Here is an 18,514-nt window from a genome sequence, read left to right as displayed (position 1 = left end):
GGACACATTGGACATTTGACATTTATTTTGGGACCATTGTCATTTTATACAGCGATCAATATGCATTGATTACTGTGTAAATGACACTGGCAGTGAAGGGGTTAACCACTAGGGGGTGATGAAGGGGTTAAATGTGTCCTAGGGAGTGATTCTAACTGTGGGGGGGGGGGATGGGCTACTACTCACATGACAGCGATCACTGCTCTCGATGACAGAGAGCAGTGATCTCTGTCATGACACAAGGCAGAACGGGGAAATGCTTTGTTTACAAAAGCATCTCCCAGTTCTACCTCTTCGTGACACGATCGTGGGCACCCGGCGGACAATGAGTCTGCGCGACCCGTGGTCATGGAGAATGCGGCGGGCGCGTGGCGGTGCCGCTTCTTAAAGGGGATGTACCTGTATGCCCTTTTGCCCGCCAGTGCCATTCTGCCGACAGAAATCGGCATGCACTGGTCGGCAAGCGGTTAATCTACCTGTTAAGTTACCTGCTCTTAAATAAAAACAACAAAGTGTAGCGCTAAAATGTGATGTGCCAAAAACAGTATGGACAGTGAGTCCCGATGACATTAATTAAACATATATATATATATATATATATATATATATATATATATATATATATATATATATATATATATATATATATATATATATATAGTGTGCAAAAAGTGTGTGTGTGTATATATCTATATCCCAGTCTAAAAATTCATCAATGGAGACCTCTGATGTGAGGAATTGTTCCAAAAGCTGGGATGTGTGATTGTGAAGAAGACCACCACCATGTAAAAAGGAGGCTTACCAGATTGTTTGGGCACGTCAGAGCATATTGTCTATTTAATCACCTACCCTTGCGGGAAGCAATATGTGGGTCGCACCATCCGCACATTTGCTATCAGCGTTGCGGAACATATTGCTTTAATTAAAAGTGGTGACACGAAACATACCGTACCCAGACATTACAAGTTACGTCATGATCGTAACCCTAAAGGGACTACATTCTTGATTGATAGGTACATGGCCCCTTGGAGGGGAGGGGCTAAAACCAGAGGTGTCTCATAACTTGAGACCTTCTGGATCTATGAACTGCGCTCCTATTCGCCTTTCGGTATGAATATAGAGTGGGACATGAATTCCTTCATTAGCCAAGCTTGATATTATTTTAATCTTAACTTTATTTATCATATTGTTAATTTTCCATTTTCTCTTTCTTGTTTGATATGTTGTTGGCACATTGTTGCACTTTGTGTACATATGATCCCACATGAGAGTCCACTCCATGAGCGGTATACATACCCTATTTCACATTTACCTTTTAGCTCACCATTTTTTGATTATAACTTCTTTGGTGAGGTTAGAATTGTTTACATTGCACACCTCCATATGGTGGACAGAATATTGTAGCTCTATTATTACGGTGGGTCGTTTTTATATATTAATTTTTGTAGTTGAGTCGACACAATAGGGCTCAATTTCAATTCTGATTTTAATTTAGACGTAATTTTAGTTTTTCAGTTATGTATGCTTTTACTACATTAAGCATCTTTCGGCGATACCAATAGAAGACATTCAATTGTTATCTTCTGTTTCGTTTTTCTCTCCTATATTTCATTTTCCTTATTTTATTATGTCCCCCGGTTTGCTGAGATGTCATCCTCAGCGCTTTTTTGTTTCCGTTTTGCAGTTTATATACACATGTAGTTACACACACGCCAGTCAATACTTCCGTGTTTGTGATCTCATCATGCTGTTGCAGATGTTCGTACAATTACTTTCATGGCGTGGCGCGCACGCTGCTGCACCATTCATGAGGTGGAACGCACGCAAACTCATGGCGTGGCACTCACGCAGATGCGCCATTCATTTGACTGGCCCTGGTCGGCTACACGCATGCTGGTAAGTTCGTCTAGACGTGTGACGTCAATCTAGATGATTTTGTAGCACGTATCGGCCTGGCCGAGTCCACGTTGTACCGCCCCCTGCCAGCTTCGCTCCCTCTCTATAGGTAGATGAGATGAAACATGAAACGCATCCTCACATTGTTCAGTGCGTGCCTTGGAACGCACGCTGGGGCGCCATTTCTATCAAACTGGAAGTACTTGCCATACACGCTGCAAACGTTCATGGGCTTGTGTCTCATGATGGGGGGTCATATTCCTTATAAATTTGTGGAGAGCAGCAGTGGAGGGACACCCCAGACAATGTCCTTGGAGACGAAACGTGTCGGGAAGGTCTCCACCGCTGCTAATCGATTTTATACAAGCGCTGTTTTATTCTCAATCATATGAATGTTTTTACTTTATTAAATTTTATCCTATATATATGGAATTACGCTATGTGGTCCTCTTTTGCTTCCTCCTTTGGTACCCTCCATATATCTGTGGAATTCTGAGCATTGCTCTGCACGAGAGGTCATGGTCCTTATGTTTCCATCTGGCTGAGAATTGGGAATCTCCGTCCTAGAATACTGATCCAGAGTCCATCTACCTCAGGGATCCTCAAACTACGGCCCTCCAGCTGTTGCAGAACTGCACATCCCATGAGGCATTGTAAAACTCTGACATTCACAGACATGATGGGAATTGTAGTTCCTGAACACCTGGAGGGCCGCAGTTTGAAGACCCCTAATCTACCTTAATACAAGCCTGTTTGGCACATCAGAGCATATGCTCTGACGTGTCCAAACAATCTGGTAAGCCTCCTTTTCACATGGTGGTGGTCTTCACAATCGCACATCCTGGCTTTTGGAATAATTCCTCACACCAGAGGTCTCCATATATAATGTGTGTTTGTTTAATTAACTTACTTTATTTCATTTGATGAATCCTTAGTGTCATCGGGATTCACTGTCCATACTGTTTTTGGCACATCACATTTTAGGGCTACACTTTGTTGTTTTTATTTATGTTTACCATTTATCCAATTTGGTGTGTAAGCTGCTAACTTTGTGGGCAGCTCGAAATGATTTATCTACACTTAAGTTACCTGCTCTTTACTAGAATATTCCAGGACCATGAAATCCCAGACATTCCACCATGCAAATACCAACCTTCTACCTGGAAGTCAGGGTTTTGCCATAGCACCACCCCGCCACGCTGTGGGCCACTAGATGTGAAAGTCAGAATCAATGCCCAGTTTGAATGACAGGAAGAAGGAGCAGGTGGTGAGATACTTTCATTAGGAAATCACATCTAAAAGGGATGCAGGCCCAGCAGCTTTCCTTGTTAGAGCCCTGCAGGTGCACAGCTGATTGATTATATTGAAACCACTCCCATTAGACTCACTTTCCCACATGGATACAGACAAAACACACAGATTTCTTCAGTATAACAAAGGGTAGGACTCTGCAACAAAGTTTGTTAAAAACCTTGTAATGCACATAGACGGGGCCGGTGCAGGCCTAGAGCGCACACCAGTTGGGACTGCTGGGCTGCATGAATTTCTGGGGCCCAAAGCAGTTGCAGCAGCTAGGCTGCTCCTTGGGCCGGTGCCGTTCACCCAGCCTCTCCTCTGCCATCTGGCCGCCCATTCAGTTTCCTGCATGACCATCGGAACCAGGGGTCGGGAACTAGATGTCAGCTGACCGTGAAGGGGAAGGGGCTGGAGGAGACACCATTGGCCTGATGTTGACATGGGTGTCTCTGCAGCTGAAAACACCAGGGCCTGGTCCGCAGATAAAATGAGATGCATATACTACATGATATACTAGATATATTTTTTTTTTTTTTTTTTTTACCACAGCTATGATCTCTATTTTGCCACCTCATTGGTTTTCTCATTGGGTGTCTTGGTCCCCTTCCAGTACTCCTATGTCAGATGCTGAGCAGTGGTCACTATTTGGAGATGCTACATTTTATCAAGTTCCAAACTGGTTTTATAGGGTTCTGTTGTTGGAGGCATCAACTCCTGAAGAAGTGAAAGCATTCACAAAACGCGTAGTTACAAGATGCATTCCTCTCTCATATTGTAATAATTTTGGTCATGTAAAGCCTGTATTTGAAAATATACCAGCTTGATGTACAGTATATATTGTGTGTAACCCATTGGCTTGATATGCCAAACATTTTTATGTGTACTTTTATATATTTGTGTGCAATCCTTGTACAATGAATTGATATATTATGACTTTTTTGTATTATGCTTCTTTTAACCACTTTAGCCCCGGAAGATTTTATCCCGTTCCTGACCAGAGCACTTTTTACTTTACTTTAGTTGCACGGTCAAGCGATACTATAATCAAACAAAATTTACGTCCTTACCCCCCCCACACACAAATAGCTTTCTTTTGGTTGTGTTTGATCACCCCTGTGTTTTTTTTTTATTTTTTGCACTTTAAACAAAATAGACCGACGATCTTGGGGGAAAAAAAGACAATATTTTTAACTTTTTGCTATAATAAAAATCCCCCCAAATTCAAAAAAAAAAAAAAAAAATTTCTTCACCAGTTTAGGCCAATATATATTCTTCTACATATTTTTTGGTTAAAAAAAATTTGCGTATATTGATTGGTTTGCGCAAAAGTTATAGCGTCTACAAAATAGGGGATAGATTTATGGCATTTTTTCTATATTAACGGCGGAGATCTGCTTCCCCCCTTTTTTGCGGTCCTGCAATGGTCAGATCGGACACTTTTGACACATTTTTGGGACCATTGACATTTATACAGTGATCAGTGCTATAAATATGCACTGATTTACTGTATAAATGTCCCTGGCAGAGAAGGGGTTAACCCTAGGGGGCGATCAAGAGGTTAAATGTGTGTTCTAACTGTGGGGGGGATAGGACTGACTAGGGCAGGAGACATATCATATCATTGTTCCTACTTAGTCGGAAGAAACTATATGTCTCCTCTCTCCCCTGACAGAACAAGTATTTGTGTGTCTCCGTGCTGGCTCTAGTGGCCGGCGACGCGCATCAGGTCCCCCTGCCATGCAGTGGGCACGCGCATGTGCCCTCTGGTGGCTCTTTAAGGTAACCCTGTACCCGTATGGGTTTTTGCGCAGCGGTGCCATTGTGCCACAATAAATATGCGTGAGCCACTCAGGAACTGGTTAAAGTCCCATGGGCGAAAATTGGTTGTGTGGATGCGGCCTGTTCATTTACTGCCCTAGCCTGTCCATATACATGCAGATCAAGCTGGTGTGAGAAAGTGAGCTGGTGCTGCCACTAATTGTCTTCAGGCTGTGTCCAGGGGCGCAGGTGCGGGCCTGTGGACCATGGCTGAATATATAGGTGGAGAGGTGCCGCAAAAATCTCAGGGGTGGAGCGGCAAAATTAGGTTTCGTCTAGGGCATCAAAAATCCTTGCACCAGCACTGTACATGGATCAACCAGAGAGAGTAATGGTTTTTTTTTTTCCTCAACAAAAGTGAAGTTAACCTTTTTAAAGTATCAGTCCTGCTTTCATCACCTTCCTTAACTCTACTCACTACAAAAACACCTCATCCACCAAATCTGTGGAAACTTAACACTGCCAGAAACTGCAGATAAGATCAACCCTGCCAACTTCCTCTGTCATGTTACCACGGACATTCTTCCATTGAAGTGGAACTTCACTCTCTCAATCAACTTTGACTATTTCTAATCCTAAGGTCCCTTTCACACTGTTGGACCGATTGGGTCCGCCTGTCAGTTTTTCAGGCAGACCTGTTTGTTCCATCCATAGCTCTCTATGGAGCTGCGAATGTCATCGAACATGTATCCGCTAACACCCGCCGGTATCGGATCCAATCCTGTCTGCTAAAAACAGACGGGTGGGGATCAGATTGCATGACAGTCTGATGGAAAGGGACAGGCGGTCCATTTTCATCTGACCGCCACATAAACAGGGGGCTCTGCATAGCGGAGTGGACACGAACCCGTAATTTGCTGGCTCAGCGGGGATAAGTGGAGAGATGCCCACTGAGCAGGTGAATCTACTTAAGAGTCTGCCCTGTCTGAAAGGGGCCTTATGCTGCTAGCGTTAGTAAATAGATAGGAAGGTACATCATATTTACTTGTGTTTTAAACTTTTTTTTTTTTGTGTTACTTCCTGGTTTCCAGACAAGTTATGTCATACTGGTATGTAGCCAAGGGTTGCTACTATAGTTATTACAGTTGTTGTTATTTTAAATGAGTTTGGCTCCCTCTAGTGTCTACTGAATGCTGTTTAGGATTTTTCTTCTAATTCCTGAGAAGGAACGCAGCAAAGTATTGTGGGAGATGTGGTTTTGTGGTTTGGAGGAGGAGGTGACTCTGTTAGCTGGATCAGCCCTGAACTACAATATAAACAATGCAAAGTGCGCAGCACTGCATGCTGGGAGCAGTAATAAAAGGACTGGCGTGGCCATCTTTCACTCTCTCTGGACGCCATTCAACACCTGCCAGCAGGAGGTCTGTGTGTGACCAGGAGTGAGAGACTGCGGCCTATACAGCGTAGAGCCGGATCGCCCGCCTTTGAGGGAGCTCAGATTACATCTTTGCCATCCCAACAAGCGGACTGGACTGAGCTTCAGAACAACTGGAAGCCCCTGCACTTCAGCCCATCCGGAGTTGCAGCACAGCGCGGCGGCGCCATTTTCACCAGATGGTGACATCAGGAGGGGATTCCGGATGGAGCCTCAAAGCCTTTGAGTCTTTTGTGTTGAGAGGGCACCTGCCCATTCCAGTAGAGAGTACAGTATTGCTGAGTGAGTTCTTTTTACAGACTGCTGGTGAGACTTGTAGTTCCACGGAAGTGAATCTACTTCTTCACAAGCGTCATACAGCTGAACTTTGGGGCCTTGTCTTTTTTTCCCTGTGCTGTAAGGTCAGTACTATATTACACTCGCATATAAGGAGGAATCTACCAGTGCTATATTTCTTCAGTTAAGCAGTTATCAACGAACCATTTATTCTACAGTCGTTTCTTCTCCTTTGCTTTGTGGATTACAAATACTGCAGTTTAAACAACTGACTAGCTATAGATATCTGGAGCTAAAGAACTTTTACCATCTTCCTCTTTTGTCAAGCATTGCTGCTTTACTTATAGGTTGAACTCTGAATTACAGCCTAGGGGGAGCCATTGAGTGCATGTTAGACATTACACTGTGTTCTTGAATGTAAGGAATATTTATTGCAATTTGGTGTGTGTGTGTTGAGGTCTCAGTGGGAAGGTGTTTAATATATGTTTCAAAGATATTGAATACTTATCCCACTGTACACCTGTTTACATATACTCCCAGAAGTGACTATAAGGTTAACAGTTTTGCATATCTGAATTAATTTATACCAACTGTCAATTATTGCTTGTGTTTATTCATACTGTTCATTGTGTTCCATTATTCACTTTAGTAAACTCTCTGAGTGGTTCAGTGACATTGTTTGTTTGAGTTTCTTATTGCTAACATCCTATTGCAGAATGGAACCCAAGGTGTCAGAGGTAAGAGAGGATGTGCAGAGTCTGGGTAGCCAGTGGGGTGTAGAGTCAATCAGCAGCCCTCACTAGGGTACCGTTACTTGTACATCCCAGGACTCTTCAGGAGGGCAAGAGTGATTTTCTCAACTAAGCACACCCTCCTGCCTGCATACCTGAGCTAAGGGCAGATGCATTCCAGGAAGTAAATGCTACATGAATCATATATCCTTACTCAAGATGACTGCAGTCAGAAATGCTAGTGGGGGGTGTTTTTCAAAGTGACTTCTCAGAAGAATAAACCACGGAGTCATAGATGGATGGGGTGAGTTTGCTTTGAATATTAAAAATGAATTCAGTTGCGTTTTGGTTTGTGGTTTTTAGATGCTTTGTAGGCCTGCTTTAAGCTGGACATTTTTGTTAAAAAATGTTCATTTTCAGAATGCTCATTTGATTTTCTAATGGTTAGTAGGGTTAAATTTGTTTTTGAACATAGTAAAGAGAAAATTCCATGCAGAATGGAAAACTTTTCTTAAACAAACAAAATTCTAACTGTGACTGTGGTTTTCATTTAGGAAAAACCACACATATTGTAATATAATATGTTTGGTACATCTCGGATTCCATTCAAGTTGCAGGATGAAAATTTAAGAGCTTTCAAACAAAATTAGTGATGTTTTGAGGAATGATTTTTCAGAATTTCCATACAAATGTTGGAAAAAATACCTAATAGTGTATTGCCAGCCTTAACCTAATTTGAAATTGTATCTGGGGAACTGTAGATGCAATGAATTTTAAAGAAGTTTGAAGAGGTTTTCTTGAGAAATGTTATTTTTGGGAATCTGTTGCACTAGGGTCGTTGATTCGTATCCCAACCACGGCACTACCTGCCTGGAGTTTACATGTTCTCCCTGTGCCTGTGTGGGTTTCCTCCCACACTCCAAAGACATGCTGGCAGGTTAGTTGGCTCCTGTCTAATTTCCCCCTAGTTTGTGTATATATGCATGAATCGAAGTTAGGGACCTCAGATTGTAAGCTTCTCGAGGACAGGGACTGATGTGAATGTACAATATTTACAGTTAGGACCATATATATTTGGACAGAGGTAAAATTTTAGATTTTTTTTTTTTTTTTTTTTTTCCGGGTATTTACCAAAACCTATTTATTCTATAGTTATAATGGATATGGGCTGAAAAGTGCACACTCTCTCAGGTCTAATTTAAGGGGATGTACATCCAAATCGGAGGAAGAGTTTAGGAATTACATCTCTTAAGAATAGACAACCCCTCCCCCCCTCTTTTTTTTTTTTTTTTTTTTTTTTTTTCAAGGGACCAATGGTTATTGGACGATTGGATCAAAAGCTGTTTCATGGCCAAGTGTGGGCTACTCCTTTTTGTTATTTCTTTGTCAGTTAGGCAGGTAAAAGGTCTGGAGTTGATTTTAAGTGTGGTATTTGCATTTGAAATCTATTGCTGTTAACTTATATCATGGGTTCAAAGGAGCTGTCCATGCAAGTGAAACGGAGAGATAGCCGCAACATTAGGAGTGGCCAAATCAACGGTTTGGTGCATTCTGAGGAAAGAAGAATGTACTGGTGAGCTCAGCAATGGCCTGAATGTCCACGGAAGACAACAGTGGTGGAAGATCGCAGGATCCTCTCTATGGTAAAGAAAAACCCATTCACAACATCCAGACAAGTGAAGGACACGCTCCAGGAGGTGGGTGTATCATTGTAAAAGAAAAGACTTCACAAGAGAAAATACAGAGGGTTTCCCACAATGTGCGAACCATTCATAGGCTTAAAGAATAGAAAAGCCAGATTAGATTTTGCCAAAAAACATCTAAAAAGCCAGACCAGTTCTGGAAAAGCATTCTTTGGACGGATGAAACTAAGATTATATGTACCAAAATGACAGGAAGAAAAAAGTGTGGAGAAGGCTTGGAACAGCTCATAAACTAAAGCACACAACGTCATCTGTAAAACATGGTGGAGGCAGTGTGATGGCATGGGCATGGGCATGCATGGCTTCCAGTGGCACTGGGTCATTGGTGTTTATTGATGATGTGACAGACAAAAGCAGCCGGATGAATTCTGCAGAGTTTAGAGAGATACTGTTATCCTAGATTCAGCCAAATGCAGCAACGTTGTTTGGACAGTGCTTGATAGTACAGATGGACAATGATCCAAAACACACTGCAAAAGCAACCCAGGAGCTTTTGAAGGAAAAGAAGTGGAATATTCTGCAAAGGCTGAGTCAATCACCTGATCTCAACCCAATTGAGCATGCACTTCACTTGCTAAAGGCAAAACTAAAGGCAGAAACACCTACAAAGAACAACTGAAGACAGCCTGGCAAAGCATCAGAAAGGAGGAAACCCAGTCTTTTGGTAATGTCCATGGGTTCCAGACTTCAGGCAGTAAAGGATTTTCAACAAAATATATTAAATATGAACATTTTATTTATGATTATGCTCATTTGTCCAATTACATTTGAGCCCCTGAAAATGTGTGTGTGTGTGTGTGTGTGTGTGTGTGGGGGGGGGGGCTGTGTATAAAAAATGATTGCAGTTGCTAAAATTTGTACTTGATATTAGTGTTCAACCCCTTTGACTTAAAGCTGAAAGTCTACACTTCAAATTCATTTGGACTTAGTTTTAATTTTATTCTGGTGGTATACAGAGCCAATATATATGGACCTAACTTTGTAAAGCGCCTGTGTAAATTGACAGCGCTATATAAATACCTGTAGTAGTGATAATTATTTTCAATAATCTTTTTGAACATTCTTTTAATAGTAATCCTTTATTTTTTTTCTGTGTGTTGGCTTCAAATCTTGTCCTTCTTTTCTTTTCCCTTTTTACTATTTTTAAGGGCTATTCAAATATTTATCTGTCAGTTTTCCCTTACTGGTACATTATGGCAAATCTTGGCTACCATTTTCTACATGTGCGAATTTCATGCTTCTTCTGCTGGCTTAGCACGGCTTCTGCCCCTTTTCACCACAATGTTGTATTGGGTTCAAAGCATGTAACGACATGTCACGATAGTTAACTTCTTTTTTTTTTTTTTGGCCCAATATGTGTAATGTGATAATTTTTGCGGGTTTTGTAAGTGTCTGAGAAGCTATTTTAAATGTTGGCATTTATATGAAAATCTTACCTCTCTCAGGTTTTCCAAATCAGTATTTTGTTGTTCAGCTGAAATACGGTTTTCCATTTCAGACTCATCAGCAATTCTGTCCCTGCTCTCCTTTTCTCGAGCTCGGCAGCTGGGGAGTTGGCTCAAATACAATAGCATTAAGAAGATACTTCTCCGTAACATCTTACAGCAAGAAAATAAAGATCTCTCCTCTAGGACAAATAGAATGGGACGTCTAGTCAGACGTTTGTGACTCCAGACAGCAAATTCTGATGTTCAGCTCCGTTTTAGTTCTTGTCTGTTCTGAACTTTCTTTGTTTCTTCAGCAGAATTCCTCACATGAGGTTGTTCTTAAATACAGGAAATGTCAGGATTTTTTTTTTTTTTTTCCAAGCGCCTGCTGGCAGTGGCCAAAGAAAAAATGTTAGGGCCAATAAACACAGTCAAGGGGGAAAATTTGAGTCAAGAGGGCCTGTCTTTAATACGGGTGGTAGTATTTAGAGACCGTACAACAATTAATAACTGCTAGTTCTTATTCCTCTAATACAATGTAAAATTGTTTGCATTTACAGAACTGTACTAAGCACTGCTTTACAGCATGTTCGATGTGTGAAAATAATCCACAGGGATGAATGCACCACACCATGGTGACCGATGACCTAGGTCAGACAAAAACACATATTTGGTCGTATGTGGGCAAGGCTCATCACCCTTAAAGGGGAACTCTAAACTTCTTTGTTGGCTAATGCCTGATTGCACAGGTGGATGCCACAGTCATGCAAAGTCAGCATTAAGGCGGCTCTCCAACTTAGAAGCAAGCACATCATGTGTCCGCTAACTCTTTGACTCCATTCACTAACTGTACACTGTCTTCCTTACATGATGCAGTCCTTGTGAAGGGATGCTGTATCCCGCTCCCCACCTAGGCCTTGGTGTCACCTTTTTCACATTGACATACTGTTGAGGATCCTCTTCACTCTCTCTCTCCCATGACATGCAGCTAGGTACATTGGGACTCCATGATGTAGGTCCGGTCCCAGGTAAAGAGGGACACATGCATGTATGGCAGGTGTATTGTAGAGGGACACCAGCTGCTCATGGTCCCATTTCCTGCCCATAAGTACAAGGGGAGGTAACCTTCTAGGTGGTTTGTAGAGGGACACCAGCTGCTAGGGAGGGGGACACATACGGCACCCCCACACTAACCAGAGTGCACCATCATCCTGGCCAGTCACACTCAATTTGCTGGCAGGCACACTACTAGTAGAAATATTGTCAGCTTGGATGGATGCTGCATGGGAGGGTCCAATTAGATATGGTAGGGCTGCCACAAAGATGTGGAGATAGAGATGACATCCTTTTCAATGGAGATTAGCGGCATTCCTGGCTCTACCTCATACAGGCTCAAGCCTATAGAGGCAGACAACACAGCTCGGCCTCGCCCCCCTGCTCCCTCATCACAGGATTTGATTGAGGTAGGAAGAGCTAAAGGCTTCCGTTAGCGTCACCCCCCCCCACCCCTCCGCATATGCAAACAAAGGGGCATGAATCTGGTGATGCCAGTGCCCTTATAGGGACACATGCCCCCACTCCGCTCATATGTGGTGTGGGGCTGGGCAACACAGCCCATAGCTGATTGGACTAGAAAATGGCACATGGAAGTTCAGCCAGAGATGAGTTCAGTGGATGCCCAAACTTATCTCCATTCAGAACATAAACTATTTTGGCATCTTTGGAGCAGAAGCTGTTAAAAATCTGCAACCGTAACAGAGTTTGCTACAATCATAGCAATGTACGTTTTTATCCAGACTGTCTCTTTAAACACTTGGAACGTACCTTTTTAGTATGCAGCAAATTTAGGTCACTTGTGTAATATCTTGTATAATACCAAATAGACAAATATCCGCTTTCAAGACAAAAAAGTGGCAGATCAGTATTTGTGACTTGAGGGAAGACAGTCACAGCTGTTAATAAGTGAAGCTGAAGGATCATGCACATCCACATAAAGAAATGTTTTCATGCTTAAACATGTCCCAGAAAGTGTGGAGGAGGGAGAACCAACAGCTTGGAACTTTTATTAAAAGATTACATTCTGTTCTTGTTCTGGTTCTGCTTGGATCTACTCCTCAAGGTGTGCAACATATATATTTTATTCATCAAAAATTTGAAATCCAATTATTTCAAAAAGCATTCTAATTACTAAAAGATAAATAATTAGCAAGCAGCTATAACAGTCATTGTCTTACTGTAGAATTTGAATCGCACAGGAACCGCATTCCTGTGCAATTCATACGATTCAGTGTGGTTTAATTTGAGGCTTTTCACTTTGGTCTCAAATTGCATTGCATTACAGACATGCATGCACCCCTTCTTCTTCTCTTTTTTTTTTTTTTTTTTGAGCCACACTGCAACCGGATCACATGGTAATTTTGTACTATGCGATCTGGTGCAGGAAAACGCACTGAGTTTATGACCTGTGTTTGGGGTGTCATTAACTTTGTATTGACGCCCGCAGCAGATCGCAAGGGCAGTGGTATTGTAATGCAGGCAATGAGCATGAATTGCTGCTTTCCTGCACCACATTAGTGTGTACCTAGGCTTAAAGTGTATGTATAGCCAAAAAGTTTTAAAGACTTAGGGTCCCGGTTGTGTTTTTTTGTCTGTCCATACCAGTTTAAGGGCTGGTTGGGACACTTTTATTAAAGAGAAAGCAAATGTCCAGCAAAACAAACAGTTGCCCATGCAGGGGTATCCATTATCCATGCAGAACAAAGCAAGTCAGGTTCAGCCCCCTGGCTCTGTTTAGCAGCACCGCTGCTCAGGCTTTAAGCTTTAGTCCTCTTGACCGTATAACAGGGATGTGCAGTCAGGGGGAGGCAGGTGAGGCACAATCCTGGCTTATCCATTTGGTGCCAAATGGATAAGCTAGGAGAAGTTCCGCCAAATAGATGTTTAAAGAAAAGATGGAAAAGGCAATACCATAGTGTGGTTCCGTTTATTTAAAAGAAGGACTAAAAACGACAGGCCAAGTGGCCACTTACTTTTAAAAGTGCCTTCCCTCGGCACTGAAGGTAAAGGCTCAGCAATAACAGGAGTGACCAGTTTGGTCCTCCCAATTTTGTGATTGTAATGTGTATGTAGGTGGTGCGTTTATTCATGCTCATAGGCATTTTTTGTGAATGATAAATGAATTTTTATGTAATTGTCTTGATTTTATAATATTATTATTTTTTTTATATATGATGGTGTTATGCCTAAAAAGTCCATCATCCAAAAACTACAATGATCTCATTCATAATCCTCCCATTATATGAATGCCCAGTAGACCAGAGGTAAGAGTCCCTTTAAGGTTATATTCCTGGTGTTCTCTGTTCCTGTGACAGCACCGCATATAAAGTTGCCCTTTCTTTATATGCGGTGCTGTCACGGGAGCAGAGAACACCAGGAATATAACCTTAAAGGGACTCTTACCTCTGGTCTACTGGACATTCATATAACAGGAGGATTCCCTAAATTGACTGAGCCAGTATACTACCAGTTGTCCTGGTCAAAGTTTACTCCCTGTGTCCAAGATTACTACCTATCTCTTATGCCCCATACACACGGTCGGACTTTGTTCGGACATTCTGACAACAAAATCCTTGGATTTTTTCCTACGCATGTTGACTCAAACTTGTCTTGCATACACACGGTCACACAAAGTTGTCGGAAAATCCCATCGTTCTAAACGCGGTGACGTAAAACACGTACGTCAGGACTATAAACGGGGCAGTGGCCAATAGCTTTCATCTCTTTATTTATTCTGAGCACGCGTGGCACTTTGTGCGTCGGATTTGTGTACACACGATCGGAATTTCCGACAACGGATTTTGTTGTCGGAAAATTTTATATCCTGCTCTCAAACTTTGTGTGTCGGAAAATCCGATGGAAAATGTCCGATGGAGCCTACACACGGTCAGAGTTTCCGACAACACGCTCCGATCGGACATTGAGGACACTACTCTCTGTTCATCTTTACATTCTTTACTTGTGATTAAATAATTTGCCATAGCTTCTGAGGAAGCGTTCCTTTTACGCGCAACATGTAGAGCAGAGATGAGTTTTTTTTATGACGCACTACCTCGTCAAATTCTATAATTCCCAAGAGTGATCAGTTTGCTCCTCAAAATTTTTTGATTGTATTGTGTATGTAGGTGGTGCGCTATTCACACTCATAGGCATTTTTTGTGAATGATAGATGAAATTTTATGTAATTGTCTTGATTTTATTTCATTTTGTAATAAATTATTTATTTTGTTTGAAGGTATAACTTCAAACTAAAGTAATTTTGTCCGTTAAGCCACCTGCTTAAGTACAGTTTTTGAAAACCTAGTAAATTACCTTATACGAATAATTATTATATATTTTGTTTTTCTTTGTAGCGCTGGTAGATTTTTCAGTCTACCACTTATAGGTAAATTTAGTGGGTCAAATGTTTTGTACATAGTTCAGATTTAGTCTTGTCAGATTTGACCTCTGTTCCGGTTTGGCTGTGTTGCGTGTAGTTTCACACTGTGCCTGTGGGTATCGTTGTCACCATGGGTCGGTGTTAGAAATGCAACATGCTGAAGTGAATGAGTGCTCCTCTGTCCCGGAGATAACTCAGCGGAGGTGGTCCTCTGGGTTGCATTCTGGGAGAGGGTATTTATGGGGCAGACGCCATGTTTCGGGGAGCTTTTTGCCTCGTGGCCCTCCTGGCCTAGAGGTATGTGTTAATGAGTGCTATCTCGTAGCCCTCCAGCCTGGAGGGTTACGGAACTGCAGCCGTTCAGGTGGACCCAGAAGCCTGTCTGGGGCCTGCTATCGTTGGGATGGTCCTGTGCTGTCTGTCCAGCGGGAAGAAGCCGGACAATCAGGAAGATCCAGGGGAGGACCCATCTTGGAAGGAACCATGCAAGGCTGGTCTTGAGAAGGGCCTGGTGACTCGATTGGAGGACGTATCCTAAACTACCCTACCGCACAAGTACTGCCGGGTCGGCTTAAAGGTTCTGGTACTGTGTTTGCTGTTCATCGAAAACCACTACATCCTGTGGCAGAGGATCGTACAGGTTTTATTTCACTCAAGTCTGTGGCAGAGACTTTTTGTTTGTGCTGCGTACCGGCTGCTAGGTTGGTGAGAGAGACCTATCCGGGAGGGCAAAGATTTAGCTTTGAAAGGAAAATATATTCATCCCTAAAATTCCAATTGAGTGCTACACCAAGAAAAGGTATTTGAACTTCCCTGCAACTCTTCTTCTACCTCTTTCCTGCTACTTCTTCCAGTTATATCCCATTAAAGCATTGGAAAAAATATTCAAGTGACTGGTTCCTACATTGTCTGATAGTAAGCTCAACAGGACCCTAGACCCGGTGTTGGTGAAATCACAGGTAAAAAAGGTAACGGAAACAGCCCGCAACAAATCAGCAGCTCCACCGTGAGTTAGTGCTACATATTACTTATGGTAATTAACCACTTGCCACCCAGGCCAATTCTGACACTTCTCTCCTACATGTAAAAAACATACACAATATCTTATTTGCTAGGAAATTACTCAGAAACCCCCAAATATTATACAGTCTACATATAGCAATTTTTCAAATAGGTTTTTTTTTGGGGGGGGATATATATATATATATATATATATATATATATATATATATATATATATATATATATATATATATATATATATATATATATATATATATATATATATATATACACACTAAAGTCCGATTTTGGTATAATGTGAAAATGTGAAAGATATTTACAGAGTAAATAGATGCCTAACCTGTCATGCTTTAAAATTGTGCACACTTGTGGAATGGCACCAAACTTCGGTACTTAAAAATCTCCATAGGCGACGCTTTAAATTTTTTTACAGGTTACATGTTTAGAGTTACAGAGGAGGTCCAGTGCTAGAATGATTGCTCTTGGTCGAATGTTCGCGGCGTATGTAACCTGTGTGTATCTGGCTCTGATACGAGCCAGTGCCTCACCAGCCACTGACCTCACCATACGTCCCTGCCATATAACAGTGTCCCTGTATTCACATGCAAACACTGTTACCTTGGTTAGCACTCTTTTTGCAGCTTCCTGCTGCTCTATTTAAAACTAGCACTGGGCAGACATGCACACCTGTGGCTGCTCCCTTATTACCACATGGACTCCTCGGGAGGGTGGAACCCTGAACCCTGGTCCTGACTACAAAAAGGCCCCCACACACCTGAACAATCCGTGTGCTGGCTCTTCTCAAAACCTAATCCCAGGATTGGAGATTACTTCCCACCCAGATCACTGCAAAATCTCTGGGCTCCAGGTCCCAAACCGAGTTTTACCAATTACTGAGGAAACTGAGAAAACTGTTTCCTCCAAATAAAACCAGCATCCCGGAGCCTCTTAACCTGCCTCGTTGAGAATCCTGGCCAACATACACCATGACAGGGAACCATACCATACAGGGAACCATACTGACGCACTATATATACACTTTAAGCCTACCATATACTTATTTTATCTCAAAGTGTAACTGTGATGGGATGGACATTCAACTATTTACACATTCTTAGCAAGCAAGAGCTCACTAATATATGTAGCTGCTTGCATTGTGGATTAATGTATCTTTTTAGAATAGTGCCAGCCTCCCCTTCCTACACATTCTTAGTAAGTAGAAAAATAACAAATTGACCTCCTGTAGTTGCATGCACTGTGGAGTAATGCATCTATTTAAAAAAAAAAAAACGAATTTACACCTTCATACCCCCTAAATTATCCTAGCCTAATGTGGTGCTGCTGTGCTTAAACAACCCATACACTTGAATTGGAAGCACACATACTGTTGGAGCAACATCCCATTCAAGTCTCTAGGATGGTTATTGCACAGGTGCAGTTATCAGCACACTGGATTTTTCCAGGCAATAGAACACTGCATTCTAGCACCCGGCACTAAAATATTGATACTGTCTGGTGAAATGATCTCCACCCGACGGTTCATGTATAGTCCTAGTCCGAGCACATTATGGAGAGAGACGGCGGCATAGGAAGTGGGTGCTTAGGTAATAAAACACTAATGCAGCGGGCACTGCCATTGCCCGGGTGAGGTTATAGCTTTCTTACACTGACACCAGTCTTTGGGTGATTATTGCATCCATTTTTATTATTGTGTCCAATAACACCATTGCTGGGGGTAATAATTGCTTCCACTGACCCTAAAGATGGGTCCTATTTTACGGTTTTCTCTTCAGTGTAGCCTCAGGCTCCACTTTCTCTAAAACCTAGAAAAGCAAAGGGGGGGGAGTGCAAGGGTAAGACTGGGACAAAGGTCTAATTACCGGGAATGTCCCGGGAAATTCAGGACAGTTGGCAACTATGACTTAGTTGCAGTCACTGTTCTGGTATTCTGACAGCTGCAGGTGCCAGCTGTCATACAGTAGCACATTTGTCCATCAGCGCTGTTTTGCATTGATGGGGAATCAAATGATTTAGAAATCCTAACCTGTATGGCCAGCTTTAAGCGGTATGTCTTATGATTAAAGGTAATGTATAGTCTATTCAAACTTTAAAACCAAATGTGTACTAAAAGATCAGCTTTGTTTCGGTGTATATTTTGTAATTTAATATGTGTAAGGCAGCATTAATTTTTGCTCATTAGCTCTGCTAGTTGCTTTGTAGGCTTAAACAATAGTTGTGCTTTGCTTCTAACAATGCAAGCCTAAGAGCCGACCAACTGATTCAAAACAATACACTCCCTGTGTGGCTGATAATTTAGGAGCTGTTGAGAGAAAGGAAAAATGTAATTGTGCTGAGCAACTGGGAGCTTTCTCTAGTGGCTATTCTACAGCTTGCTATATTCAATACAGTAACAAAAATATAGAAGAGCAAGCTTGTAATAATGTAAAAGTTTATATTTAAAAAATTACAGTAAGGTAACCACTAAAATAATAACTTTATGCTAATAATAATACAAGCTCATTGAAAATACACCA

General features: G+C 41.9%; 1 protein-coding gene across 1 annotated transcript in view; it reads right to left on the bottom strand.

Moving 5' to 3' along the window:
- Positions 1–10,894, bottom strand: part of CLEC11A (C-type lectin domain containing 11A) — a 42,157-nt gene extending 31,263 nt beyond the window's left edge. The window contains exon 1 of the mRNA XM_073602154.1: positions 10,532–10,894. Within this exon, the coding sequence (XP_073458255.1) occupies positions 10,532–10,693 (162 nt within the window). The 5' untranslated portion in view covers positions 10,694–10,894. The remainder of the gene's footprint in view (positions 1–10,531) is intronic.
- Positions 10,895–18,514: the final 7,620 nt, after the last annotated feature.

The sequence above is a fragment of the Aquarana catesbeiana genome, linkage group LG10 (genome assembly GCF_042186555.1).
Source record: "Aquarana catesbeiana isolate 2022-GZ linkage group LG10, ASM4218655v1, whole genome shotgun sequence".
Classification (NCBI taxonomy): Eukaryota; Metazoa; Chordata; class Amphibia; order Anura; family Ranidae; genus Aquarana; species Aquarana catesbeiana.
Note: the sequence above shows the minus strand (reverse complement) of the source record. Positions and strands in the feature narration are given on the sequence as shown.